At 46.2% G+C, this 27086-nt stretch overlaps 3 protein-coding genes across 3 annotated transcripts in view; 2 read left to right on the top strand and 1 right to left on the bottom strand.

Moving 5' to 3' along the window:
- Positions 1-6865, top strand: part of CNTN2 (contactin 2) — a 61347-nt gene extending 54482 nt beyond the window's left edge. Inside the window, exon 23 of the mRNA XM_075910507.1 lies at positions 420-6865. Within this exon, the coding sequence (XP_075766622.1) occupies positions 420-529 (110 nt within the window). The 3' untranslated portion in view covers positions 530-6865. The remainder of the gene's footprint in view (positions 1-419) is intronic.
- The window catches only part of RBBP5 (RB binding protein 5, histone lysine methyltransferase complex subunit), a 118398-nt gene that overhangs the window by 67205 nt on the left and 24107 nt on the right, over positions 1-27086 (bottom strand). The gene's annotated exons all lie outside the window — the stretch shown is intronic.
- LOC102460472 (uncharacterized) lies at positions 21085-23463 on the top strand. Its single transcript, XM_006133066.4, has 3 exons — positions 21085-21114; positions 21345-21431; positions 22075-23463. Exons 1-3 carry the CDS (start codon positions 21085-21087, stop codon positions 23263-23265), a joined length of 1308 nt encoding a protein of 435 aa, XP_006133128.2. The 3' UTR covers positions 23266-23463.

The raw sequence follows: 27086 nt of genomic DNA, 5'->3' as shown, positions 1-27086 counted from the left end.
AGCCTGCAGGAGCATTTGCTCCCGTCAGACTCCCGCTGTGGGGACACCGCCAAGCTTGGCTTAAGGTAAGCCAACACTAGCTACATAGAATGCGTCACGTACCTTAAGCCGACCTTCCAGGTCTAGTGTACTCCTGGCCTTAGTTCTGACCCAGTCAAGTTTCCCATTGATATCAGGGTTTTGCCTGAGTCCTTCAGAATTTAGCCCATAGTAAATGTTAGAGTCTAGTCTCTTTGTAAACAAAGTTATTCCCTGAAGATGCAAAAACAATAAAGCGAGCAGCAGCATCCAGCATTCCAAGAACTAACATTTCACCAAATCCTCACTGGTTCCTTGGGGAAAAAAGAAAGAAAATAAGCGGTGCCAATCCAACAAAGAATTCATTCGTCATGGTTGTTTCTTTTTTCCCCCTCTTTCAGGTACAAGTATGATGGTGGAAAATTCTGCTGCCAATCCAGCACCGCATACTGTCGTTATGATGACTAACTCCCTAGTAATGTTGGCTCTGATGGGCTCTCTGGAGCTCTGATGCTAACTAATGCAATCACTGGACACAATTCCTCCTAAGCCGGCGGGGAACTAGTCGACATTTGGCCATTTCAACTACGAGTTTGTGCCACAGCAGCGCTACAAACAAAAAGGGGATTGTCAAAATCAACTTAACGGGGAACAAACAAAAGAAACACCCTTTTTTAAGAAAATAGAACATTTCATACAAGACATGGGTCTTTAACCAATCAAAGATTTTTTTAAATAAAAAAAAAAAGAGGAAGAATTCTGTCTGAATTCTGGGAGCCAGCGGTCTTATGTACTTTATCCAGGAGGTTTATTGCCTTACAAAGCCATGTACGAAAATAATCAGACTGCTAACCTTGACTTTTTTTGAAATATGTAACTTAGCTTTTGAGGGGAAGGATTTCAAAGTTACCAGCATGCTCCATATCAACCCCACAGCCACTGCTGAGTTGACAGCTCTGGTCCTTAAAGATAAGGGAGAATATTATTGGAGGGGCTTTTCTGAGCTGCGGAGCTAAATCAGCTATTTTGTCGCAACTGGCTCAAGGAGGAAAAGCCTCAGGAGAAAGGAATCTCAGTGCCCTGCCCAGTGCTGAAGGAGAGGAATGAGCTTAGTAGTTAGGTGGTGAAAAAGAAAGTGATAACAGATCGTAGGTGAAATTCAAATTGTTTTCATCGCCTCTTACTTGCAATGCTGAGGCTGACTTAATGCTGCACAACAGTTCATCCTGGCTATTCTGCTAAGAGGTGTCACCTTCAGTATTACCCACATCCTGGGATGGCTTTATTGTTCTTCCTTTGGATTTTTTTTTTTTACACTTTTCTCAAGTCTGAAATTTGGGGAGAAAAATCCAGCCTATTAAAACCATTTCAGAGGAATTCATCTTCCACATTCAGAGAGGGCACTTAAAGGGTAAGAATACGGACACTGCAACCAAGGATTGGTGGCTCACGGAAACCATTGGGGAGGCAGCAGAGTTGGTATTGTCTCAGAGGAGACTTCTCTCTAGTGCAAACGATTCCCACCTGGCCAAAGTATTAGCCACGCTCCACATTTGTCAGATCAGTGTCTAACCAGTGGAGAAGTCTGGCTTTTCACATGCAGCCTGCATGCAGTCAGATAACAGGAAGAATGCTGATGGGACGGGATGCTCAGTGGCTTCAGCAACCAGCCTGGCTCAGAAAAGTTTATTGCTTTCCAAAGTTTGTCATGCCACAAATTTGCTGGTGAAAAGATTGCACAGTCAAAGTAATCCACAACCTGATTCACAGCACACTCTTCTCTTTCTCAGGCTGTCTTGCAGGGGGACTGGCCCGGCTCCTCTTTCTTCATAATTGACGGTATTGCTTAGCTGACCAAGTTATTCCATAATGCCCTAACTAAGAGGTTACATTTGCAGGACCAGACCATGGGCCCCGTTCCAAGCATCCACCATTCGCTTGGACTTTCAGGGTCAAACCACTGCTAAAGAATGTTTCCCAGAGTGATGATGCCAACATAGGGGCTGGAGGAAAGCTTTAGGACTCCAGCTTATGATTTTCTCCTGAAGATTACTAGCTAGATTTTTTTTTCCTAGCTGGTTCATAAACTATGCCTATGGCATCTGGAGACGAGTGGCTAGATTTTGGCTAGCCTTCATGGGATTGTGCAGTGAGGATGAAAGGGACTAAATAGCCCCAGCCCTTCCTTACACGGTACATGTAAGGTTTGGCCAGAGTTACAGCCCTTGAGGTAGAGGGAGCACAAGAGCTGCTACCACTATCAATCTGCCAAAGCTCAGATTTGCTATTCACCCAAAAGCAGGCAAGAAGGGATGGGAAGTAGTACAGCAGACTGGCCAACATGGGGACTGTGCTGCAGCCCTTAAATGGCTCTACAAAGCACTATCGGGGGGGGCCAGGAGATATTCTGTCTCCAGGAGGTGGATGTGGGCTGTGGCTAAACATCGCAGTCCTCAGTGTCATAGAGAGGTCAGCGACAGCTTAATCATTTTTAAAGCTACTGTGTGTCCCAGGTCTTATTGCACATTTAGGAGCTTAGGGGCATCAATCCTTGCTCATTGTCCAGGGGTTATTCCCGGCAGCATTTACTGGCAAGAGCTCATTATAATTGCATAGCATCTGTCCTAGTATACACCATCGCCACACGCTTTCCGGCAAGAAAGCAAGTACACCAGTGGAATCCCTACATGAAAAGCCACGTACGTGGTTAGAGCTCTGGGGATTGAGATAAAGCATGGTTGTTCATGCATTTAGAAAATGAGAGGTTGGAAGAGAGAGAAAAAATTCAATGGCATGGAAAACTGCGGAACAGAACGAGAGACCAGACAAGAGATGGAGGGCTTCCTCTCTCTGGTTTCTCCTTCAGATGAACCACTGAGAGAAGCCAAGTGAAGGGCAGTGAGTGACACAGGTAAGACAGGAGAAATGACAAACACAGAGTAGAGGAAACTGATCATAGGCCTTGATGTCACTAAAAATAAATGTGCATTTTTTTACTTCAGGGCGACTAATATTCCTGAAGCTTCAGGGGGGAGCCGAGTTAGTCTGCACAAGTAAACTGGAAAAACAACAAATAGTCTGGTAGCACTTTATAGACTAACAAAATATGTAGATGGTATCATGAGCTTTCATGGGCACAGCCCACTTCTTCAGATGACTTCTTCGGTCATCTGAAGAAGTGGGCTGTGCCCATGAAAGTTCATGATACTATCTACATGTTTTGTTAGTCTATAACAGGGGTGGCCAACTCATTTAACAAAGAGAGCCGAAACAGTAGCATAAAAAATGCACAAGAATTGCCGAACAAACAAAAATAAATAAAAGGAGGCTGCCCCTTTAAGAAACAGACTAGTATTACCAGGAGGTAAAGACAAGAGGAAAGCCCATTATCCCATGGTCATAAATGTACCTTTTCTAGCAGGGAAAACAAGGCCACAGCGTCACCAGGATCCCCACCCATAGTTACCTCTGTTGAATGATGCATCATAATCCATTCAGAAACAAATTACCTTCTGCTTCCCCCTAGTGGATTGTTACAGTGTTTATGAATGACGGCTGTTATCTACATATAAATTATTATATCTATATTTTTGTACATTTTGTGTTTAAAAATCTGAACAATGTTATTGATGTGTTTCTTTTGCTTTTGTTTTGCAAATTAATTTGTGTTGTTAAAAATGCCTCACTTTTGTTATCCCGTAGCACAGTGTTGCCGGGCCTTCATCCTTCGTCCCAGTAGAACTGGGAAAGAGGGGAACTTAGAAATAAAACCTTGCTTAAAAGCATAGAGACTTAGAGCTAGATCAGCCACGATGCTCCATAGACCACCTGGCCAGGTGGAAAAACCACAGCATCATTGATCGCCATGGCAACAACAACCTTGCTTAGCTCTTAACTGTGGCATGGTGTCACTTCAAAGCCCTGCAAAAATGGGAACTCACAGTCCTTGCACCCACGCTGGTGGAGGACATAATTGCTAATCCTGTTTGCAGATGTAGAGAGGAGGCAGAGAAGTTTAAAGCAGCAGCCCAGGGAGTCAATGGTGAGCTGAGATTAGAATTCAGGAGTTGTTCAAGGCTCTGGCCTGTGAGCTATTTCTATTGTATTTAAAGTGGCCGTTGCAACTCTGGGGAAGAGGAAAAGGAACTATTTTCTATATACCAAGAGGGTTGAGATGTCTGCATTCCCCTGGCCAGTTCAGGGTAGCTAAACTCAAGCATGTGACTGTAGATCTCTGTATAGGATGCGACTGTGTTTTCACTGATGACATTTTAGGCTCAGGGTGCTCTCCCTGCTGAACAGCATTAAAATAGTGACTCCAAGGGAGTTAGCAAACTGAGGTTCACAAGTGTTGTCCAGTTCTAATGAAGAAATGTTTAACAGCACTTGTGTCTAGATATGGTCCCTAGCAAGTGCTTGCAAAGCTCACAGTCTGTATCTGTGGCTGTGCCAATTTTAGTGACTATTATGGCTTTAGGAAAGAAAGGGAATGTGTACTCCTGATCAGATACAAAAGTATCTGTGTGAGACAGGATCTGGCGCATGAATGTTTAGAGCTTGGAAATACTAACGGATTTTAAATAGTAGCAACACACAGCATTTTCCGTGAGGGTTAATGCATTTTTACATACGTTTCTGTTAAATGCATCACAAGCACATTTTTGCAACGTGTAAAAAATTATTTGAACTGGATTTCAAATGTGACAAGTTGACCAGCTTTCCTGAGGGCAGCTCTAGATTCTAAATAGAGGGAATACATTCTAATGTCTAAAATGTACAAATGCACCTGTGTTCCCCTGAAAGTGAATTGCCCTCAACTTTAATTCATTAAGGTTTGCACAGTGCTTTGAAAATGTAAAGTGCTATATTAACTATTATTCTTCAGTATGATTTTTAAACAACATTTTAAATCCATGTACGCCTGTACTGTACCCACAACTAGAAACGTGTGATCCAGTGGCCAGAACACAGGGCTTAGAACAAGGAACTCCCAAGATCTAATCCCTCTTCAAGCACTGGGTTCATCTCTTGCGCTGGGTGAGTCACTTCAACTCCAAGTGCGTCAGTGGGATAATTAAACCTTCCCTACAGCACATATGCAAAGTAGCAAACACACCACATACCGGCTGCTAAATAGCATATGTGGATTTTTAAATCAACGTATGGTAAATGAGTATTTTTCTCCCTCCAAGGTTTCTTTCAACGGGTTTGGGGCAGGAGGAGTGTGTTCCCACTTGATTTCACAATGGGAAGCAGCAAGAGAGGGAAAGGAAGCAGATTAAAGAGCCACAAAGCAGCAAGATGTCACTGACACATGGGGGATGAAGGTAGAAGCAGAGTATGGGAAGAAAAATGGCCCCTTTGCATCCCGCAAGGAGGAAAGGGCCAATTCCAGGCTTAGAGGACTAGCCAACACGTAGTAGAAGCTGCTGTGGCCAAGGCAGTTCCAGTTTGGATGCCAGGTGTTACAACTGCCTCATCTATACTATGAGCTTATTGCATACTAGTTATTAGCTGTTAGCTAACACATAGTAATAAACCCACATCGTTTTTTCTGGCAAACACAAGGCCCAAGTGGTACTGATGGGTATTCAAATCTTGTTTAAACCATGGGTGGGGAAACTAAGGGCCAGAGGCCAGATGCAGCCCCCAGCTTGCCTGGATCCGGCCCCGAAGGCTCAGGGCTTTCCCCCATCCTCTCAGCATTTGGGAGCCCATGCTGGTGTTCCTGCCTCACCACATCCCCACTGCAGGGCTGGAACACACAAAATCTACCAGGCTGGGCCCCCCTAGGCTCTGGTGTGCAAGGGGAAAGTGGGGAGTGTCTTTCTCCTCAGTCAGATCTCCCCCCCCCCCCCCCCCACTGATTTTTCTGTGGGTCAGTGGCCCAGGAACCAAAAAAGGTTCCCCACCCCTGATGTGAAACAGCACAACAGGCTCAAGCAAAGGGAGGAAAGGAACAAAGGCGACTGTGTGAAATTGCATAGGGCTGCCTCAGGCAGTTGGCGAGATGGAGTTCAAGGAAGAGGTATTCAAAGCCAGGGGAGGAAAAACAACTTGGCTTCAAAGTAATTTAAATGAATGTGTTGATTTGACACCCTTGCATTAAGCTGCAAACCAATTTCCTGCCTCATTAGGAATCCCCTGTGTTTAATTGGCATGGGTGTGTGATTTAGGGATTAAGGCAGGCGACTGAGTCAGGATTCCAGGAGTCTGTTACCACCACGCTGAGAAAAGTCACTGTGCTAAGTCTGTGCTCCTGTATAGTAACACCTCCCTCACAGGGGACTTTTGAGGCTTCCATAACAGGTGTGAAATTCTCTTATTTACCCAGCAGTGACTTACTGAACAAGACAATCTTCCATCTGATACTCTAGAGTTTTCCACACCATGCTTCCAGTTATGTCCTCTGGCCAAAATTCTGCACAGCTGTACATGGATGTAATTCTCTAGTACTTCAATGGATGACTTCCGGTTTACAGCAATGCAACAGGGAAGAATGAGTCCCTCTGTGGTTTTGTATTGGACAGGAGACTGCTTTGTATCTTGCCCAGGGAATCATTTGCATGACACTTGAATCACCATCTATTAATTATTTTAAGATCCCACCTTCACTTAATTCTGCAAGGCTCCCCCACCTGTATAAACCCTTAGCTGTCAATATTTTACTTTGACTTCACTATCCAAGAACAGGGGCGGGTTTTGTCTCGATAATTTTGTTGTAGACTATTTTTTTAAGAAAAACAAAAACATTGTAAACATCCTCTATTTACTGTAATTAAAGTTATTTATTTGGCTACAGTAGCACGCAATTCGTAAATAAAGATCTCCAGAGGATTTAGACACATGCTTTGAGTCTGAAGTATTTATATGCAGCTTTAAAACAGATCATGGAATGGCTTGTTTATAGAGGAGACCTGGATGGGAAAGTTCACAGTGCAAGTTGGATTGGTTGTTGGGTTAAGCCGAAGAGCATTTGAAAGCACTACGCTCAGATAAAATGAAAGGCTCACTTGAAACTCTGTGAAAAATGGAGAATTTTTCCACCAAAAACAGCTCTGTAATGAGTAATAAAGATGTAGCCATGTTAGTCTGATTTTGCTGAAACAAAAGACAGGACTATGCAGCACTGTAAAGACTAACAAGATGGTTTATTAGGTGATGAGCTTTCGTGGGCCAGACCCACTTCCTCAGATGAAATTGTGGAAGAAAATAGGCATGACCACATATACCAAAGGGATACAATCAAAAAAAGTGAACACATATATAAAATTATCACCCCTAGCATCATTATCTCATAGACACTAACCTTCCCTCCTCACTTCCCCCACCCCCATTCTAAAATCTGATTTGTCAATTTTATTATATGTGTTCACTTTTTTTGACTGCATCCCTTTGGTATATGGGGTCATGCCAATTTTCTTCCACAATTTGATCTGAGGAAGTGGGTCTGGCCCACGAAAGCTCATCACCTAATACCATCTTGTTAGTCTTTACAGTGCTGCATAGTTCTGTCTTTTGTTTCAGCCCTGTAATGAGATTGTGCTAGCGTTCTGGCCACGGTCTATCGCAGGTGATTGTATACGGTTATTCTACCCCATGATGTAGGGACACTTCCTCTAATTCTTCTCCATTTTGTAAGATTAGCAGCAGAAATTTGATTTGCACCTGCTGTTTAGAGAACTTCAAAAGGGAGCTGTGTTAGTCTGCAACTTTAAAAACAATGAGTATTCCTGTGGCTCCTTAAAGCTTAACAAATAAATATATATAACCATGAGCTTATAGCTTTTTAGATATATAACACAGCAGAAGTACCACCTGCATTTTAGAGGTAGACGCAACAATATCTATGATATATACAGAGGGCCAAATTCAGCCTGAACATATACACCTCCTTCTGTGCCATCAAGTCTGAATTTGGTCAGGAGTCCGGGAATCTTTGGTTCAAGGGTCCTAATAAAAGTGCAAGATATTTCCATGCAGCCCTGAACATTTACACATTTGCTATTATAGCAAAGAAAGACCATAGGGACCCTTTAAAAGAAGAGTAACTAAGCGGAACCTCCCCTAAGTCCTCCATTTGGATGCTCAGAACTAAGATACCTAAGCGGGTGCCTGCCTGCCCACGTGTAGGATCAGAACACCACATTGGAAAGTGCCCGCCCCCCCCCCCCCCCAGGAGTGTGACTCTCTTTCCTTGCTGGCATCAATGCTCTTTTCTGAAGATTTCCAGTCAGTAAGAAATGGGGCAGCAGTTGCACATTGAGTCAGGGTGTCAAAGGACTCTCCTATAAAGTCTCCAGAAGGAGGTGGGGGTCTTGACAGTTTTAGTGTCAGTTGCTCCTCAGCCCAGAGCGAAGCAAACACAAACCCACACCCCTGATAAAGCAGCAGCTGCCCTGCTGAGCTGAGGAAGACAAGGAAACCCCATCCATCCCTAATCCATCACCATTTACACAGCAGCATCTGCTGTTTGGGGCGCCCCTTGTTCCTGAGGGAGGTATTTTTACTAGCCCGCAGCTTATTTTTGTTCCTCTCTGGAAGGGAAAGTGATCATTCTCTGATGTGTCTGACAGGCGGGAAAGGGCATTTGCTTAGTTTCAAAACAGGATCCTTCCAAGGGGAGCGATCATTAGACAAAGACGGCACGATGCACCTGACATTTTTTGGAGGACTAAAGCATGGAGAACAGAATCCTTTCTGCTTCCTAACTCGTGAGGAACAAAAACCTCACGGCCTGTGCCTTTTTCCCAAGTAAGGAGGTCACAGCCAGTTGACCATTCACTCCTACATGCCACAGCTGTTGTCTATGGGGTGCAAGACTGGTAAGCTTAACCAGTTCCCATCTCAGCCATACACGCCCCTCGATGGGACACAGATCTCATCAAAATCCTAGCAGGAGGCTGGCTCTTCCTAAACTCGTTTGCTGCTCCACTTGCCTCTAGGACCATCTCCCTCACCATTCCGGTGGAGAGGAATAGGGTGCCAGTGCCTCTAAGGGGGACAAAACAATTCAATGAGATTTGCAGAGAGACATCTGCGCTGCCCGCCCCTAGGACCCCTGCACCGACGCTGTTTTTTCTGGAGGCTGCCAGTTAAACATAAAAAACAAGGCAAGCTTGAGGCTTCACCAGGGAGTAGCTGAACTGCTCAGCACAAGGAAATTCAATTAGCACAGAGGAAGCCCTAATCCCATTCCAAAGCAAAGGCGATGAGTGAGAGGAGAAGGAGCTGTTTGGAACTGTGTTCATTGTCCTCAAAGCAAGGACATGCTGGGGCTTAAGGAGGGTCTGAATGGCGATTTCTCGCCATGTTTATCTGGTTAGTGTGTACCAACAGCTGGAATGACAACATTCAAACTGGAAATAAGAGGGAATTTATTAACAGTGGCAGCCATTGACTATTGGGGCAATTTAGCGAGGGAAGCAGAAAATTCATCACCACAAGGGAGACTTTAAATCAGTACTGGATGCCTTGCTAAATTACGTGCTTTAGTTTAGCTGGTGCTTCAATCTTCATTCCCACAGAAGGCAATCCTTTCCTCTCTTGCAGGAATCAGTGGGTGAAATTCTCCAGTCTGTGTGATCCAGGAGACCACATTAAATGATTAAACTAAGTCTCCCTCTGGCCTTCAATGCTATTCGTCTCCCTCCTTCCAGGTCCCAAAGAGTTTTGCAACCCAACAGGCAGATGCTGCAGGGGCATGCATGCTGAAAAACTCAGTATCATAGAACTGGAAGGGACCTCGGGAAGTCTTCTAGTCCTGTCTGCTGCCCGCATAGCAGGACTAAATATCTTGGTAAAAAAACTGCCTGCACATTGTAAGCAACTGCTAACATTGCGCAGCTGGTATGGCTGCCAGAGCACTGTGCAGTAGCAAAATGGTTCTGCACTGAGGATCTTCACGGGCATCCGCAAAATCCCAAAGTCAGTGGGTGCGATGTGAGAAAAATAAGGGAGCGAAGTCAGGACAAAACCGAAGTGCTACCTACGCAATGCCCGGAGAGAAACTAAATCACTACAGAAAACTTACAGCAAGTCAAGGGAGGCTACTGTGAGGAAGTGGTTTCAGCCATACCACAACCCACAGTTACGTTCAGCCCAAGTCTCTTGAAGCATATGGCTGAGTGCCCAGCTGTGCAGCCCAGAGACACGGTAGCTCTCCTTAAGAGATCTGGACAGAGGTAGGGATGTAAAGGACTAGTCAGCTAGTCACTCCGGTGCCTGTATCAGAAAGAGGCAGTTGTGGGGGCGGGGGGTGCTTCAAAGCAGCAGTGCCATGTGGAGACTTGGGCCAACTAAGGTGTTCCCAGGCTGTACGTGGCATTTCAAAGCGGCAGTACCCCATGGAGCCCAGGGTCAGCGGGGGAGTCTCCAACTGACTCTGGGCTCCGCACGGTGCTTTTGCCTTTGAAGGAGGAGACACCCCATCGACTAATCGATGCAAAATGTATCGACGCAAAATGTATCGACTATTGGATTGATCAGTTAACATCCCTAGAAAGAGGTAATAAGATTTCTCTCCTGCCCACTTGCCTGTCGGACAGGCAGACACAATTGAGTGCCTTTGATGCTGCAGCAGCACAAAAAGCTGAATGATTTATGCCAGCCTCTCAGTGTCTTGTTTGCTGCTAGGCCCTGGTCTTTTCTACTCTCTGTGCACTACATGGTCACATGCCTAACTCCATGACAGACGCTTCTGCATTCCCCTGGATTGGTTCGAGTGATACAAGTCTCAGCCCACCACAGCAGCCAGTCAGGGCTGCCAACCTCTCTCCCCATCTCCCAAGCATCTTAGAAGCATTGCAACCTTTAGTGGGTCAGCCAGGGGACCCCCCTGGGTAGTTCTGTTGAAGATTCTCCTCTCTTCAGTAACAGGATGTGCTCATATTCATGTGCCTTGCCTACAATGCACTCACTAATATCCACAATCAAATAGCTTCTGCTCTAGTAGTGGGGGCACCAGAGTCAGACTTGTGAGACCTGGATTCAAGTCCCCGTTCTATCAGATTTCCCTGTGGGACCTTGGCTTTCATAAGTCACTTGGCCTCTCTCTGTACCCATTCCTGTCTGTAAAATGGGGACAATGACCCTACGTCAAGGGTTCTTGCCAGGATGAAGTCACTACAGACAGTGAAGAGTTCAAACACTGCATGCTGGGGCCATGTTAGTTACTAACAGAAATAGTTCAACCAAACAAAGGAAACCGGAAGCTCAAAATGGTCAAGTGAAGGAGGACCCTAAGCAATGCTGGAGCTGGAGAAACACAAGGAAAGTGAGAGAGCAGAAGAGGGACATGAGTAACCCAGCAGGAGTATGGGAAAGGCATCACAGAACCAATATTCCTCCTACTACACCCCATAGAAACCTGAGTTTGCAAAAGTCTGACTTGTCAGTCAGAATGTTTTATTAGGCTCTGTTTGGTTTGCTTCTTTCTAAAATGCACATGGGCGCAAAGGTACACATCCCAGGCAGCAACATCCACCTGGGTTCACAGAGCTACCTGTCCTTACTCATAAAATGCACACCACCACTCAGCATGCAATAAATACATATGAATTTTCTGGTAGGTGGGCTTGATGGGGGGCTGCTCATCTCCTGCCACCAAATCTGACTTTGTGCTTCTACCCCCCAAGTTGCTCTTGGAGGCTGTGGGTCAAGTGGCCCCAGACCCAAACTCAAAGTTTACCCGTTTCCTGTGGCTTCTCTGACTTGGCCCAGTCCACCCAGAACTCAGTTCAGCTTTCACATGGTTCATAAAGCTGAGACTGGGGGAGTTTACACACAGACTTGTTACTGATATTGCCAGTGGCTCTATCCAAACCCTAGCGGATGGCATTTACTACCCATAGTACCCATGTGGGTCACCCATAAACACACATGGCAATGCATGGTGCCTTGACCAGCTATCAGAGTGGGGCTGGCAGAGTCTTAGGCACGGGGGTGGCCGCCGGCTCCCTGGAAGCAGGGCCAGTTACCAGGAGCTCACATATGCCAGAAGCCTGTCAGCTCCAAGTTAAACTGCAGAGCCTGCAGCAGGGGGACAGCCATCTCCCCAGGTGGGCAGAGTTTAACCGGTAACGTAAACTGATAAACAGCTTACCAGTTAACAAGTTAAATTCTAACATCCCTACATTGAACTACGTTAAAAATATTGCTCATTACTCCATGCCTTTGACACAGGGATCTCAAAGCACTTGACGGAGGTGAACAAGTATTTTTATCCTCCTATGACAGATGAATAAACTGAGGCACAGAGAGGCTATGGCCACACAATGTCAGCAACCAAGGCAGGAAGAGAACCTCTTGCTGTAACTACTATACCATGCTACCTTACATTAAGACTGCAGGCCAAATTAAGCTGAGGCTATGTCTACACAGCTTCCCTCTTCCACAAAAACCTATGCAAATGAAGCACAGCAATATGATAATACAAATTTCATTGGCATAATTAATTAGGAGCCAGTTTCACACAAGAGGTTTTTGCGCAAAAAGGCGCCATCTAAACTGCACCTTTTTGTGCAAAAACCTCGTGCGCAAAACTGGCTTCTAATTAATTATGCAAATGAAGTGCAGCAATATGCTAATTCACACTTCATTTGCATAGGCTTTTGCAGAAGAGGGAAGCTGTGTAGACATAGCCCTAGATTCATGTAACTAGTTAAAGCCATCAGTACCACTTGTCCAATTAACTTAGTTCACAGTCCTCACACTAGCTGGTACTAGGGATGTAAAATCCCATTTAATTGGTTAACTTGCTCTGGCTCCCACCTGTTAACTTTAATCAGTAAGCCTCTCCCATTAAGGATGAGGCTTACCGAATAATCATTCGCATCTCTACTTGGTACTTCCATGGGGAGGGTAAAAAAAGTGTGTCTGTAAGTGGGCATGGCAGCAATCCAGATCAGCATCACAGTCCATATGACCAGACACAAACACAGCAACTGTTCCTTCGTTCCGTCACAGCTGCTATCGTTACAAACTGGCTAACCTGCATAGTGTATTTGGTTGCTATATTAACTGCTTCCAAAATCCAGGCTGTCCTGGCAGCCCCAGATGCTACTTTCAAAGCAGACTCTGCAAGTCTGAAACGACCTCACAAGAAGGCACACAAATGCAAGCTCAGGCTCATTTTGAAGGCACTACTCCCTTATCCTATTGTTTCTTGTGTTGTATTTGTGGAGATCCATGGGCTGGGGCATTAATTGGTGGGAGCCCATTACTTGGACTGATGTAAAATCACAGATTTACATTCCAAAGGGATTTTGTAAAGGTGAAGGAGATAGCATTAAGAAAATCAGCAGGTGACAGCCAGGACTCTTAAATCCCCCTGAGATGGCAGTTCAGTTTTAAAAACCATTAATGGCCAGGGTTTTGATTGACAGCAGTATTTAGCACCAATCAATATATTTTGCCTCTCAGAACAGGTTGTCTTCACTGGAACTGCCAAATAGATAGCACATTTTAAACGTAGCCCTGAAGAATAAAACAGGAACATCCTGTACTGGGCAAAGTAGTAGTAAAAAAAATGAGTACAAGATCTTTTGAAAAAGGGCTATTTCCAAAAGAACCACAACTAGCACAATTCAGATCCACAGACTAAGTGGGAAAAGAGTTAACCAAACTTTTGCCATCCTTACAAAAGTTTCAGTTCAAGGTTTGGCTTAGTATTTGTTTGAGCTGAACTGACACACCACTTTGAAATAAAGGTAATTAGTGAAATGTAGCTGTCAAACTATCACTCCAATGCTGGAAAAAGGATAGTTCGAGCAAACGCCTTCGGTAACTGTTCAAGCTAGGAGTCTAGAGGAGCCTGCTTTGTCGTCATGAAATCAAGAGCCGTGATTTGTATCCTACCTAAAAACAAAAATCACCACTTTCAAGGACATTTTAGAGGATTGCTTGGTTCCCAACTTTGTTTGATTACTGGTTTAATTCTATGATGTTTGCTGTGGACTCAACAGTCTGGACAGTGCCCTCTAGATCCCAAAAGATTACTGAAGTCCAGGCTCAGCTTCTCAACAGAGATTTCGTTAATCACTTCCTACACAAGTGCTGCTTTGTGAATTCCAAATGGGCAAGTAAAGGGATCAAACCACCCATCCCCCGGCCTCAGCAGGATGCAGAGACCAAAATAAATAAACTCCATACTGAAAAAGCATTAAGGAGAAACAACCCGTCTCCACAATAAGCCAACAGGCTTAGACAAACTAGCCCTGGGATTGGTCAAAGGGCAGTAATGAAAGGTCCCTATCCCACTGGAAACATAAACAAGTGCCACCCTTTTAAAGGAAAGGGACACAGAGAGAGAATGGGAGGATTGCTCATTTGAGTGAGCTCAGAAATTTGGGACAGAGACCGAGGGAGAGAACTGGACAGGGCTTTGAAGATTCTAGGAGTCCAACCTCAACAAAACCACCCCCGCAAAAAAAGGAACGGCTGGAACATGATCTTCCTCTTCTCCTCTTGGGACCGAATTAAGGTACAAAGAAATTATCTTTGCTTCCATGTGAGTAAATCCTGAATGCCAAGAGATGCAACAGATGGTAGAATCTATTCTCTGCACTGATGATGCTTCAAATCAACAACATACAGGGAACCCTTCCTCTTAGTTCAGCCAAGTGCATTTATTTCACTGAGGCTGAAATTAGCGATCAGAATTGCAGCTTCCAAAAATAAATCCGATTTAAAATTAGCCGTTTATCTTGTTATCTCTGTGGACACCAGTATCCATATCACATGGCAGTGCTTATATTATTAACAACGGTGAAAGGCATTTTAAAAACATCACATGAGTTTTTAGATTTTCCCTCCATGGTTGTTTTTGTTGTTGTTCTATTTCTTGGTTTGTTTTGTAACTTCTAGTTTTTGCCTCCTTATTCATGCTTAGCTATGTTTTCAAGAGAGTTCAGGGCCTGGCTTTCAAAGGCGAAACACCCACAAAAGTGGGGGGGGGGGAGACAAGTTTTCAAAATGGCTCAGGGCCTAGTGTTGGAGAATCTGGCCATTTATTTTGGTGTCTAAATATGAAAGCTGAGCCCCCCTCCTTGGCAGCTTTCTGTGGATGCAATTGAGCCCTGCGGTAATGTCTGTGTAGAAGCCTGAGCCTGCGTTGGTTTTAGTGTCAGATGATTTGATTCCAGTGACCTTGATCAAATCAGAGAAGCAATATTAAAAAAATAACTGCACCAAGTGGAAGAAATGAATCGTCACTTTCAGTGTTCCCTCTAACCCTTTCCATTTATCTGGGTAATATTTTTTATGTGCACCACCAGTAGAAACAGAAAACCTAGCTGGGGGCACTCTGTTAATCAGCTGGGCAGCATCTGAATCTCTCCTGAGCGGCTGCCCAAGAGCACAGCTTACAGGGAACACTGGTCATTTGTAACAATAGATTTCTGTCATTTACATCTTTGGCATTTGATTTGCTGCCTACTCACAACATATCTATTGTACATTTGCTGCTGTAATAACCAAGATGAATCTTCTGTTGAATTCAGTATATTTAATACTCTATTACTCTTTAGAATAAATGCTGCAATGCTAGATGCTCTATGCTTTTCGTACCATTGAGGATAAATGTGATAAGTGGAGCAGAATGATCATTCTTAGCATCTATAGTTCTTTATGCACAAGCCTCTTTCACATATAAACTATTAGTACTGGAAATAGAAACTGAGTATAAACATATTCAGAAGTGAATTAATGCACAAAATTGTCAAAAATCATTACAATACTTCAGATGGTTATTTCCTTTTCTAACACTAAGGGGAAAGCGTTGGCAAATGCTACAATGGTCACAACAACCCCAGTGTACTTCTGCTATGTAAATTGTTCCCACTGACCTCGCTCAAATTATCTGAGCATCTTCACTGGCCAACAGTCTTTCCCCCCCATCTCCCTACAGACCAGACCCTGCAAGCCTTCCAACTAGGCTCCCACCATACACCTGGGCCATTGGCACTGAAGACAGCAGAGACAAAACAGATTCCCCTGTTTTTCAAAGAATATAGGCCCCCTTCTACTTGATTGAAAGGAGACTCTCATTAACAGGGAAGGCCTGTGACGTATAACTGGGTAGTTACGGTTCCATTCCCTAAAGGGCAGGGGTACACATGTATGTGCTTTAAGTCAGTTGGCAGTCTATGTATTCAAATACTCCTAAGCACTCAAGTGCCTATGCCACATTTCACTCCTCCCTCCCGCCCACCTCCCGCTTCCTGCAATCACTGGAAACTGGGGGGTTTGCACAATCAGTGCCCAAGGCTGTCCATGAGCTGGTGACCGAGTACCTAATAGCATCAGCACAGTTGCCGCTCTCACAGCATTCCTTATTACTTTGTGAGGTGCTTTGAGACATGTGTGGCATCTCTCCCAACACGTGCAGGACGCCTCGAGCTGGATTGTTTCGTTTATTCCAGCAGCTAGGGGAAGTGCTCAAGGGAACACACACTCCACTGGACTAAGTGCAAGAAATGCCCAATCAAGTTCTCTGCCAAGCAGATGGATTACTCTGTTTTGGGGGTTCAGGAGAACCAAAATCAAGGGATCGCATGACACCCTCTCTACAGCATAGAATTCAAAAATTAATTTGTATATAGAATGTCGCATCGTATACCGCTGCCTTCTATGGGATGAAATCATAACTGTTCATCTGTGTCACAGATCCTGTAAATCAGGGTTGGGGAACCTTTTTTTGGAGTCAGCGGCCACCGACCCACAGAAAAATCAGTTGGGGGCTGCACACAAGTGAGAAGCAAAAAACCCAAACCCTCACTGAGGCAACTGAGTAGGAGAAAGACACTCCCCACATTCCCCTTGCACACTGGAGCCTGGAGGATCTGGGCTAGTAGATTTTGTTGACTTCACCCCCACAGGGGGACAGCAGGAGAGTGGAGCCCCAGCACAGACTCTCCAGTGCTGGAGGGGGGGAGCCCTGAGCCTTGGGGGCCGGATCCAGGCAAGCTGGGGGCTGCATCCGGCCCCCGGGCCTTAGGTTCCTCACCCCTGCTGTAAATGGAGAACAGAGATTCTCTTAGGCTCAGAGGGTATAAACCTATGTTTTTGGTCAAGGAAGAGCCACCTTTTATCCCCACTGCCTCCTGAATTTCTGAGCAGCCATGCTGTTCAGGGACACAGGGATCCATAAAACCCTAGATGGCCCAGATTTGTCACAGTCTTTTCTTCTCTTCCACGGCCTTAGTTCCAACGAGTGAAGTACTGGATTGACAAACAGAGAAAGATCAAAAAATCCAAAAGTGAAGACAACCTAGTTATTCAATGCAGACAAACATCTACAGCAGTGATCTTTAAACAGCTGCCTCTGCCCCATTACTGTGTTAGGCTCCCGGTAATGCCATTAGCAAATCTGACATCCTTCCTGCATGCAGCATGACTGAATTTAGAATGGGCAAAGATAACTGTTTCTTATTTATCAGGAGCATTGGCAGGGAGCTAACATTTGTGCTGCAAAGGGCTTCCTGCCAAGACTCCACATAACAAGAAAGTTTAGACAGCAGCAGCTTGCCTACCCTCGCCTGGACATGCGCACGAGAGAAAGATAGATAGCAGCAGTAAGGGAAAAGAGGGGGGAATTTAGGTAACAATGGGAAAGGGGTTTTTTGGGGGGACATTACAAAGTTAAGAACAGAAAAAGTTCTCTCTCCCGTGGTGCAGCCATTTAGATCTGGGATGGCCTGCACATATGAATGGCCATTATTCACGTGCATGGCAGGAGGAGAGCATTAACAAATGCAGGGGGGATAAAGATTAGCCAGCAGTTCTAGTACCCCTCAGAATGTCACCCACTTTGGATCTGTTCAGGGAGGTCACATTACATCTCCACTTTAGTAAAGGCTCTGGGATCTTCCTCTTAGCAAATCTGCACTAGCCTGTGTTAACCAACATATTTAAACTAGCAAGGACATTGCAATTAACACGCTCGCTGCTCAAAGTGAACCAAGACTTGCTACATCTGAAAAATCAGAACCATCATGCCCAAATCTGGATACCCACCATTAATAGACACTTTTGGAAAAGGTTGGCTTTTACATGCCTCAGTTATTCCATCTCTAAAAAGGGGAGAACACCTTTGCAAGGCAGTGGAGGCATTCAATTGCTACTGAGATGCAAAATGACATTATTCTTCCTTTCCCACCATGAGACTTCCTCAATCTGGGAAGGAGACAATGGTTTGGTCTGTCTCTTCAATGTAATCTCTACATCTCTAAAGCACCACTCACCAACACCATAACACATAAGCTCTGTGTTTAGTTTACAATAGCCAGGAAGACCTGTCCAGATGGGAGCAAGTTCTTTGCCGGTTTAACTGCTAGCTTCCAACTTAAGCATGAGTCCACCCCTGCAGGTTGGGGTAGAGTGGCAGCACGCCCCCAATATGACCAACACGGGACTCACTCTGCCCTATGGTGGATGCAGTGCAACAGGATAGCCGGGAGCAAGCACCTCGCTTTGGGGCAGGAGCTTTTACAGAGGGAACCTGAGTTACAAAGCCCCTCTTGTTCCTTTCCATTCAAGAGCTGCCTTTGTGGATATAGCATATGAGAAGAGGGGTTGGGGGCAGACCTTTGTACATCTTGCGATGTGCACCAAAGGCATCACAGCAGTGCTATGGATTGCATTTGCACTCACAAGTGCAATTAAACCAGGGATGGAGAGCCTAAGGCTCGGGGGCTGGATCCTGGCTCCTTGATGCTCAGGGCTTGGATGTAAGAGCCTCATGAGCCGGAATCAGGCAATCCCAGCAGGCCCCTCCCACTCCCATTTTTGGCCCCACCTCAGAACCTAGTGGGGCCCACAAAATCTACTAGCCCAAGCCTCCCTAGGTTCTGATGTGCAAGGGGAACGTGAGGAGTGTCTTTCTGCTTCTCCGTAGGGGCCCCCGAGTCAGACAAGCAACAAACTCCTGAGGGTTTTTTTAAAAAAACACTAAGAAAACACAGATCCCTGTTGAAAATGCTACGAGTCAAACTGTGGTTGAGAATTCTGGGGGAGGTGAGAAACAAATGTAAGGACTTGTGTCTATGCAGAGTTGCGTGGGGTCCATTTGAGATGTGGTGTTAAATCACTGCAAATGGCTGCTGCTGTGTGGATGTATTCAACACCGATTAAAACCGGCCTACTGCAGTGTTGTTCACTTCGGAACAGACTGAAACTAAACTCAAAGGAGCCGGTTTTGAAAGGAACAAGTGTCCCAAGAGGGGTTTTCAGCAGTTTAACTAAGTCAGTGAAAGACCGTGTGCAGACCTTTATTCTTAGTGGAATGGTATTTTCATAGTGACCCCCAATGCATCTTCCAGACACGTAGGGAACACGTCATTCGCTATCTCCATGGTGGAATAGAGCCGCTGTTGAAAGACTTTCTGTCTGCCATCTTAAAATGGCATCGCTTTCTGACCAGCCCCCAAAACAAATTCATTCTGAATAGCAAAGTCACAGCAAAAACAGTAGCCAGTTCTGTTCTGAGCAGTGCCCGACCGAGCCATACTTGCTCCCCAGGCAGCGGGTGCGTGCACGGCGCATGCGCAGCCCCATCCCTGGGCACCAACCTATGGGGGGGCGCCTGATTGAAGTGATAAGGGGTGCCACACACCCGGGCGCGCCCTTACCACTTCAATCATGAGCCCCCCCATAGGTTGGCACCCCGAGTAGCTACCCGGCTAGCGCCCCCCACCCCGCTTAATCCGGCCCTGGCTCTGAGATAGAGAACAGCCGGCAGCAAGGAGATGAGGCAGGCAAATGTGAAACGTCAGAATATTGCTCACTAAAGTAGAAATTTAATCTTTCCTTTCGTGACTCTCCAACAGGTCAATGGAAAGGACATCTGCAGAGCCACCATGCAGGAGGCACTAGAAATACTCCACAACACAGACGAACAAATCACGCTGGAGATCCACAGAGAGAAGCCCTCCTGTAAACCACCCTGCACATCTGATGCAGCAACCCAGACCGACTCCAGTTGGTGGAATAAGCAGTACCCAAACAGGGAGGATTTCACCCCAGAAAGCTGTAATCTCTTCCTTGGCAGGTATATGCTCAGTTTGGTTTAGGGGTCTTCCGAGAAGCAGAGATGGGATTGCTACACATCCCTCACCTCTGGACTTGCCCTGAACAACTTTGAAAGAGACAAATTTTATTGTTCGACTTCCCGTGTCTCAGCAGGCTTGTCAATGCCTTGGAAAAAGCTGCTCATGTTTTCTTTGGCCCTCCTGTTGTACTCGCTTTGCCACAACATTACTTGGTCCACAAGTCCATTGTCCTATATTTAAAGATACAACAGTGAACACCATGAAAAGAGATGGCCCAGCACTAGTCAGTCACAAGACCAATTCTTCCCCATCTGAATCCTTTCATGCTTAGTAAATGCTGTGTTGATTTAAACCAGAGTGGGGAACCTCACGCCCAGGGGCTGGATGTAGATCCCAGCTTGCCTGAATCAGGCTGCTGAAGCCCAGGGCTCCCCACCCCAAACACTGGGGAGCCTGCACCTACTGTGGGACTGGAGCACACAAAATCTACTAGCCTGGACCTCATTAGGCCCCGGGGTGGGGGGGTGTCCGTCCCTGTCCCAGTTCTTGGGGTTTTTTTTGGCTTCTCACTTGTGCAAGGTCCCCAACTGATTTTTCTGTGAGGCAGAGGCCCCCAACCAAAAGAAGGTTCCCCCGCCCTGTTTTAAACAAAGCCCATTGTTACGGAAGCACTACGGCAGGAGAGATTTGGGCCTTCCAGGCTTCCCACGCAGACTGCTCACTCGGTTTTGGTTCCTGTGAACCTGAGCGGGTTTCTCATGGGTGACGGCCTGTAGCTTTAGGACAGCCTGATCCAGCTTTTGCCCTGACCAATCCCACCCAAAAAGCAAGCCCCTACACCGCCTCAGTGTCTGACATTCCAAAGAAAAACTTCCCAATTCACAGACCACCCCCGGGCTGCGAGGGGATCACTGTCTGTCTTTGGCTTATCCCTACCCGCAGGTCCAGCTACAATTTCTTGCTGCCCCAAGATTGGGATGGTGACGAGCCCAGGTACCTGCTGACTGCACCTCATGATATGGAAAACGAAGACGAGTTGGACTACGAGGTAGCACTTCTCCCTCTTCATAGTTGCTTTTCCGCTTAAAGAGGTTTGAGGGTGTGACCAGGGCTCCAAGGCACACAAATATAAACACTAAATAATAATGAAATAAGGTCAGGCTCCTCTCATGAGCTGGGGAGGAAGGGGCTCTGAAAAATCCCAATCAGCCACCTCAGCCTTACCCTGAGTCACACCTTAACCATCTCTGTACACGTCAAGTTTTGTTTCTCTTTCAGGAACTGGCCCTCAGTCATCAAAAGGAGAGGAGCTTCAGCAGCTGTTACACCATCCCTAATGATAACTACAGCGTCTGCTTGAGCGTGGTAAGCTCATGCCCCCTAATGTATTTACACAGCAAACCTGGGGGCCGGAGAGGGTAACAGGTAACTCCTGAGGTGTTGGAGGACTAGGCTAAGCCCTGGCAGGAATGAAACTGGACCACCTAAGTGTCCAGTGTGCTGTGTCTTATGGCTTAGTCAAGCTTTGCACAGTAGAGATACAGGCCTGAAATAGAAGGCCTGCTGCAGGCAGGACTGAGAGGTGCTGGCAGAGCTGTGTAGAAGACTAGGACTTGAAGGTGTGCATCACAATTAATTTCTCAAGGGAAAAACTATATATTCCAAGCAAGTCTCAATAAAAATACCTCAGAGCGTATCCCCAGAGTTTAGCAATATTCTGCTCAATAAAAAGCAAGGAAGATAACATGGAAGCGAGTGAGAAGGCAAATTAAAATATAATTGGCTACAAGACTCGATTAATCTTTTCTTTTCCCATTCACCCAGTTATTATAACCCACCTCTGATGGCAAATGTTCCATCTCCCATGAAGTCTGCAATGCATTGCAATTCATCTGCAGTAGCTTAGTGCTGTGTTTCCATTTCCTGATAGCTGACTTAGGGACTCATTCTTAGCTGTGTAGGAAAACTGCAAAAGGAAAAACTAAAAACTATCTGTGCTCCTTTTTAGACAGAAGAAGAAAAGGAAGGAGCGCACACATTTCTGCTCCCCCATGACTGGGACAGTGGGGTTGGCTGTACTGATGGAAGCACCCACCTGGATGAGATTTCGGGACCCGATATGGATGCTGAACGCCAGTATGTACCGAAGAGGGAGAGGGCAGATCATGGTACTGGAGGGACACTGGCAAAGAATGAGCTAGCTAGAGATGATTTCTTAACCTATGATGAGTTAAGTGATTCCAGTTTCTACAGTGTAAGCCCAGAAGAGTACAGGAGATTTCAAGAAATCTTGGAAAGAAAATGCCACCAATACCAGCTTGTTAAGGCTCTCAATAGAGACCAGGGAATACCACTTGCTCTAGGAAATCAGGAGGAAGGGCCTGAGCAATCCACCCTGCAAGACCAATGGCTTGCTACATGTCCTCCACTGGAGGGAGTCAGCACCATGAGCCAAGGGACAAGCCACCGAGTGGGAGTTGGTCCCCAGAATGCAGTGAACAGAGTCAGACAACAAGCACATATGGATAAATCAACAGAAGGGCAGAAGGACCCAGATCCAGTTACCCTTACACCATCCAATGCTGCTGCTGAGCCAAAAGCACTTGTGATTCCGTATCATGCGCGCCGTTACGTGAGTTACATGAATCTAGTGCAGGAAGACGCCTCAGTAGAGTGCTTAAGTGACAGGCCTAGGTCATCAATGCTCTCACATCAATGCAGCGAAGCCGTCCAGGGCAAACTAGACGAAGGGACCGGGTGGAGCCTGACATGCAAAAGGCACAGACGCCCCTTGAGTAAACAGCACAAGAGTCAGCTGCTGAAGAACAGGGCACTGCGGATCATGGAGGAACGCAGAGGAATGACGACAGATGATGATGCCTTGAGCGAGCTGAAGACCGGGAAGTACTGGAACAAAGCTGAGAGGAGGCAGCACCTACTCTTGTCCAGGCAGCAGAAACAAAGAAAGGAGTTCGTGATGCAAAGCCGGATGGAGCAGCTGAAGGAAGACAACAGAGCAGGGACGGAGGGCAGAAGAGATCTCAGTATCATTGAGCTGAGTCAGAAGAAGCTGATGAAGAAGAGAAGCAAAAGAATCTTGGACAACTGGATCACCATCCAGGAGCTTCTATCTCATGGGACCAAATCTCGAGATGGCAGGATAACGTACAACCCTTTGTTGTCAGTCACCACTGTGTAACGTTCCAATGTACCTTCCCGGAGTGGCAGAGGGCTCAGAAAATGTGAAATACAGGTTTGTGATTGGCTCCACGTGCCCCCAAAGGCCTGCAGAAAGCCAACAAAGCACACCATATTCTCAGTAATGATAACACACATGCACACTCCTAGACTATTAGAAAACAGATACAGAAGCACCCGTTCTACCACTCCCTTCTGCCCGTGCAGGACATGCCCTTTCTACAGTATCTAGTGCTTTTTCAGTTATGTGATGGGCATTTGGCGATGTGCCCCCAGAGATTGTATCACAATATCAACATCACAGAAAATTTCCTGGTACTCAGTCTTCTATTTACCCTCAGTGGTTACCTTGATTTCCTCTTCCTCTGTATTAACATTCAGGCTATGTCTACACTGCAGGCTTCTTGTGCAAGAGCGCGTCCACACTCCAAAAGTGCATCGAAAAAGTGATGCGCTTTTGTGCAAGAGAGCATCCAGACTGCATGGACGCTCTTTTGCAAGAAAGCTCTGATTGCCATTAACAGAAAAGCCACCAGTACACCTGTGCTTCTTTTGATAGGCTGTTTTTGCACAAGAAACCCGTTTGCCATCCACACCCACCTTTGGGTATGTCTACACTACATTCCTCTTTCGAGAGAGAAATGCAAATGCAGACAAACAAAATTGCAAATGAAGTGCGGATTTGAATTTCCCGTGCTGCATTTGCATAATCGAGTCAGGGAGCTATTTCGAAATACCCTACCCTCTTTCAAAAAAAGAAACACAGTCTAGACACGGTTATTTCAAAAGAAAACCCTTCTTTTGAAATTACCCTTAATGCGTCTAGACTGCGTTTCTTTTTTCGAAAGAGGGTATTTTGAAATAGCGCCCAGACGCAATTATGCAAATGAAGTACGGGAAATTCAAATCCGCACTTCATTTGCAATTTCGTTTGTCTGCTTTTGAATTTCTCTCTCGAAAGAGGAATGCAGCGTAGACATACCCTTTTTGGGCAAGAGCTCTTGCACAAAAAGGCTTATTCTTTGTAGAAAGAGGAACTGCTATTGTGCAAAAAGCCCTCTCTTCTTCTGATTTAAATTTACTTGCGCAAAAACATGCTTGTAATGTGGACGCTCAGCGAGTTTTTGCGCAAAAACTGCAGTGTAGACGTTGCCTCATTTATATAGCCCAGTGGTAGGAACTCCCAGAGGTTACTTTCATCACCGTCCTGCAGGACTATGGGTAAATCCTTGACCTAACAAAGTCCCGTCAATTTTCAGGGCTACTACAAGAGAGGAAATGCTGCAAGTACATTAAAGAAACCTCACCCCTCTTATTCCCTGAGCATGGTAACAATATTTTTTTTTCCTGAGCTTGCAATCTAGTCCTATTTTTCAGAGAAGTCCTTTAAACCAGTGGTTCTCAAACTTTTTTTCTCGTGTTGAAGAAAATTGTTGATGCCGCGACCCAACATCATTTGATTAGCGTATGGGCCCTGGGGTGGGGTTGAGGATGAAAGCTTTGGCATGTAGGAGGGGGCTCTGGCTTTGGTGATGTTGGGAGGGAGAGAAGTCAGGGCCAGGACAGGAGGGGCTTACTTGGAGCAGCTCCCAGTCAGCTGGGATGCTAAGGCAGCTTCCTGCTTCTCCTGGCACCACTGATCATGCTGCTCCCAGAAGCAGCCAGCAGCAGGTTCCCAGCCAATGGGAGTGTGGAGCTAGTGCTTGGAGCCCTGTGCACTTTCACCCCTCCACACACCACCTAGGAGCTGGGTCTGTTGCCAGCCACTTCTGGGGCACAGCACAGGCTGTGTTGTCAGGACAGGCAGGGAGCTGCCTTAGCACCCCCACTGGTCACCTGATCCCCCTGCAGCAATGAGACCCAGCGCCTGACATTCTCTGACTGGTAGTTTGAAAGTCACTGCTTTAAACTGACGAAGCATTGCTGCAAATCCACCTGTGGAGTAAGTAGAAATTGAAAAAAAGTAGTAACTGCTGATCATTTCATATAAGCGTTGAATCAAAGAACTGACTTTGCAAAGAGGGTGCAGCGTGCACTCTTAATGACCAGCAGCAATTAAGGCACAGAAATCAACAGGAACTGTGCCAATTTCTTCCAGCTGAAGATGTGGGACTGTGTATTTATATGTAATATATGTCATACTGGCTTTTATAGAAAGTGCTCTGCGGAGAACTTGTTTACTTCTGTATTCATCCACTTCTGCCACAAAATACCACCTTTTTGTAAAGAAATACCAGTGGGGCTTTACATAATGTGTTTCAAATGTAAGTACAAAAGCTTGTCATAGTTTTCCCCTGAATTAGATGTGCTGGTTTCATGAGGAGAGGAAGACCGGGTAAACCCTCTTGTTACAGTAAACCAGAGACAGAGATTAGAGTGAGAAGAGACTTCTGTGGATCCCACTGTCAGGAGAACTGTTGATTGCTACCTGATTTATTCTCTCAACTAGGACCATCCCTAGGGCGCAACACCCTTTGCCCCACACCCTGCTCTTCCCACCCCTGCTCTGCCCCCACTCCAGCCCTTCCCAAGCCACACCCCTGCTCTGTCCTGACCCCTTCCTGCCCCTGCTCCACCTCCACCGCACCCCCATTCTTGAAGTCCTCCCCCCCCGAGTGATGCAACCTGGGATATTACCAAAGGGGCCTGGCCCCAGCCCACTGCGCTCCCCCGGTCCCTGCGTTGCTCAGGGGAGCGGAGAGGAGCAGGCTGGGGCCAGGTTGCTCTGCTTCCTGCCACCCCAGTTAAGTGGGGCGACCCAGCTCGGAGATGGCGATGGAGCGGAGCAGGCGGTTGGGTCGCTCGGCTTCCTGTGGCTCCTGCAACCTCAATGAGTGCAGGGGGGCCCCACACCAGGCCGCCAAGGTAATGTATTCCCCAGGCATTCCTGGGCCCTGCAGTTAACCTCCATACGGGGCTGTCCCATCCCTGGGATGGGTGGGGATGGCTCCCCCAAAGCACGGGACCTGGGGCAGCTGCCCCAAACCATCCTATAGATGGGATGGCTGTGAGCTCACCACAAGGAAAAGGGACTTCAGCAGATGCATAACACTAAATCCTTTTTACAAAATCCTTAAAATGACGTGGTTGCTGACTGGCTGAGAAGGCCTCAGAGTAGCAGCACTTGAGCCAGCTTGGGTGAAAATTGCAGTTATGCCAGCTAAAGCTTGCAGTCTCCCCTATTCTAGCCAGCAAAGAAAGCTTGACTGGCGCCACACTGTTGCATGACTGGGCCTTAGCGCTGTCCGAGGCCCAAGGGGAAGACAGAGGATACACACATATAGAGGAAACAGGGGAGACCCAGCACTGAATTTCATCACTGAAGCAGTGTGATAAAACTAGACAGTGCACCAGACAAGGAGTGAGGTGCAACAAAAATGACTGAAGGTCTAGAAAACATGACCTCTGAGGGAAGATTGACAAAAATGGGTTTGTTAGTCGGGGAGAAAAGAAAGCTGAAGGGGGGACATAAAAACTGTCAACTACATAAAACATTGTTACAAGGAGGAGGGAGAAAATTGTTTTAATCTTTGAGGATGGGACAAGAAACAATAGGCTGAAATTGCAATGACGGAGGTTTAGGTTGGACATTAGGGAAAACTTCCTGTCAGAGTAAACACTGGAATAAGTTGCCTAGGAAGGTTGTGGAATCTCCTTCACGGAGAGTTTTTAAGAGCACAGTATACAAACACCTGTCAGGGATGGTCAAGGTAATACTTAGTCCTGTCTTGCATGTGGGAACTGGACATGGGGACATCTTGAGGTCACTTCCAGTCCTACAATTCTATAATTATCTCACTAGATGTTTCACAGCATCTAAGA

The sequence above is a fragment of the Pelodiscus sinensis genome, chromosome 27 (assembly GCF_049634645.1).
Source record: "Pelodiscus sinensis isolate JC-2024 chromosome 27, ASM4963464v1, whole genome shotgun sequence".
Taxonomy (NCBI): Eukaryota; Metazoa; Chordata; order Testudines; family Trionychidae; genus Pelodiscus; species Pelodiscus sinensis.
Note: the sequence above shows the minus strand (reverse complement) of the source record. Positions and strands in the feature narration are given on the sequence as shown.

What these genes read in the sequence shown, in the direction of transcription:
- LOC102460472 (XM_006133066.4), top strand. Translation starts at nt 21,085, where the DNA reads ATGGAAAACGAAGACGAGTTGGACTACGAG. An exon ending in AAGACGAGTTGGACTACGAG is followed by an intron (nt 21,115 to 21,344) that starts GTAGCACTTCTC and finishes TTTCTCTTTCAG; the next exon opens with GAACTGGCCCTCAGTCATCA. An exon ending in ACAGCGTCTGCTTGAGCGTG is followed by an intron (nt 21,432 to 22,074) that starts GTAAGCTCATGC and finishes GCTCCTTTTTAG; the next exon opens with ACAGAAGAAGAAAAGGAAGG.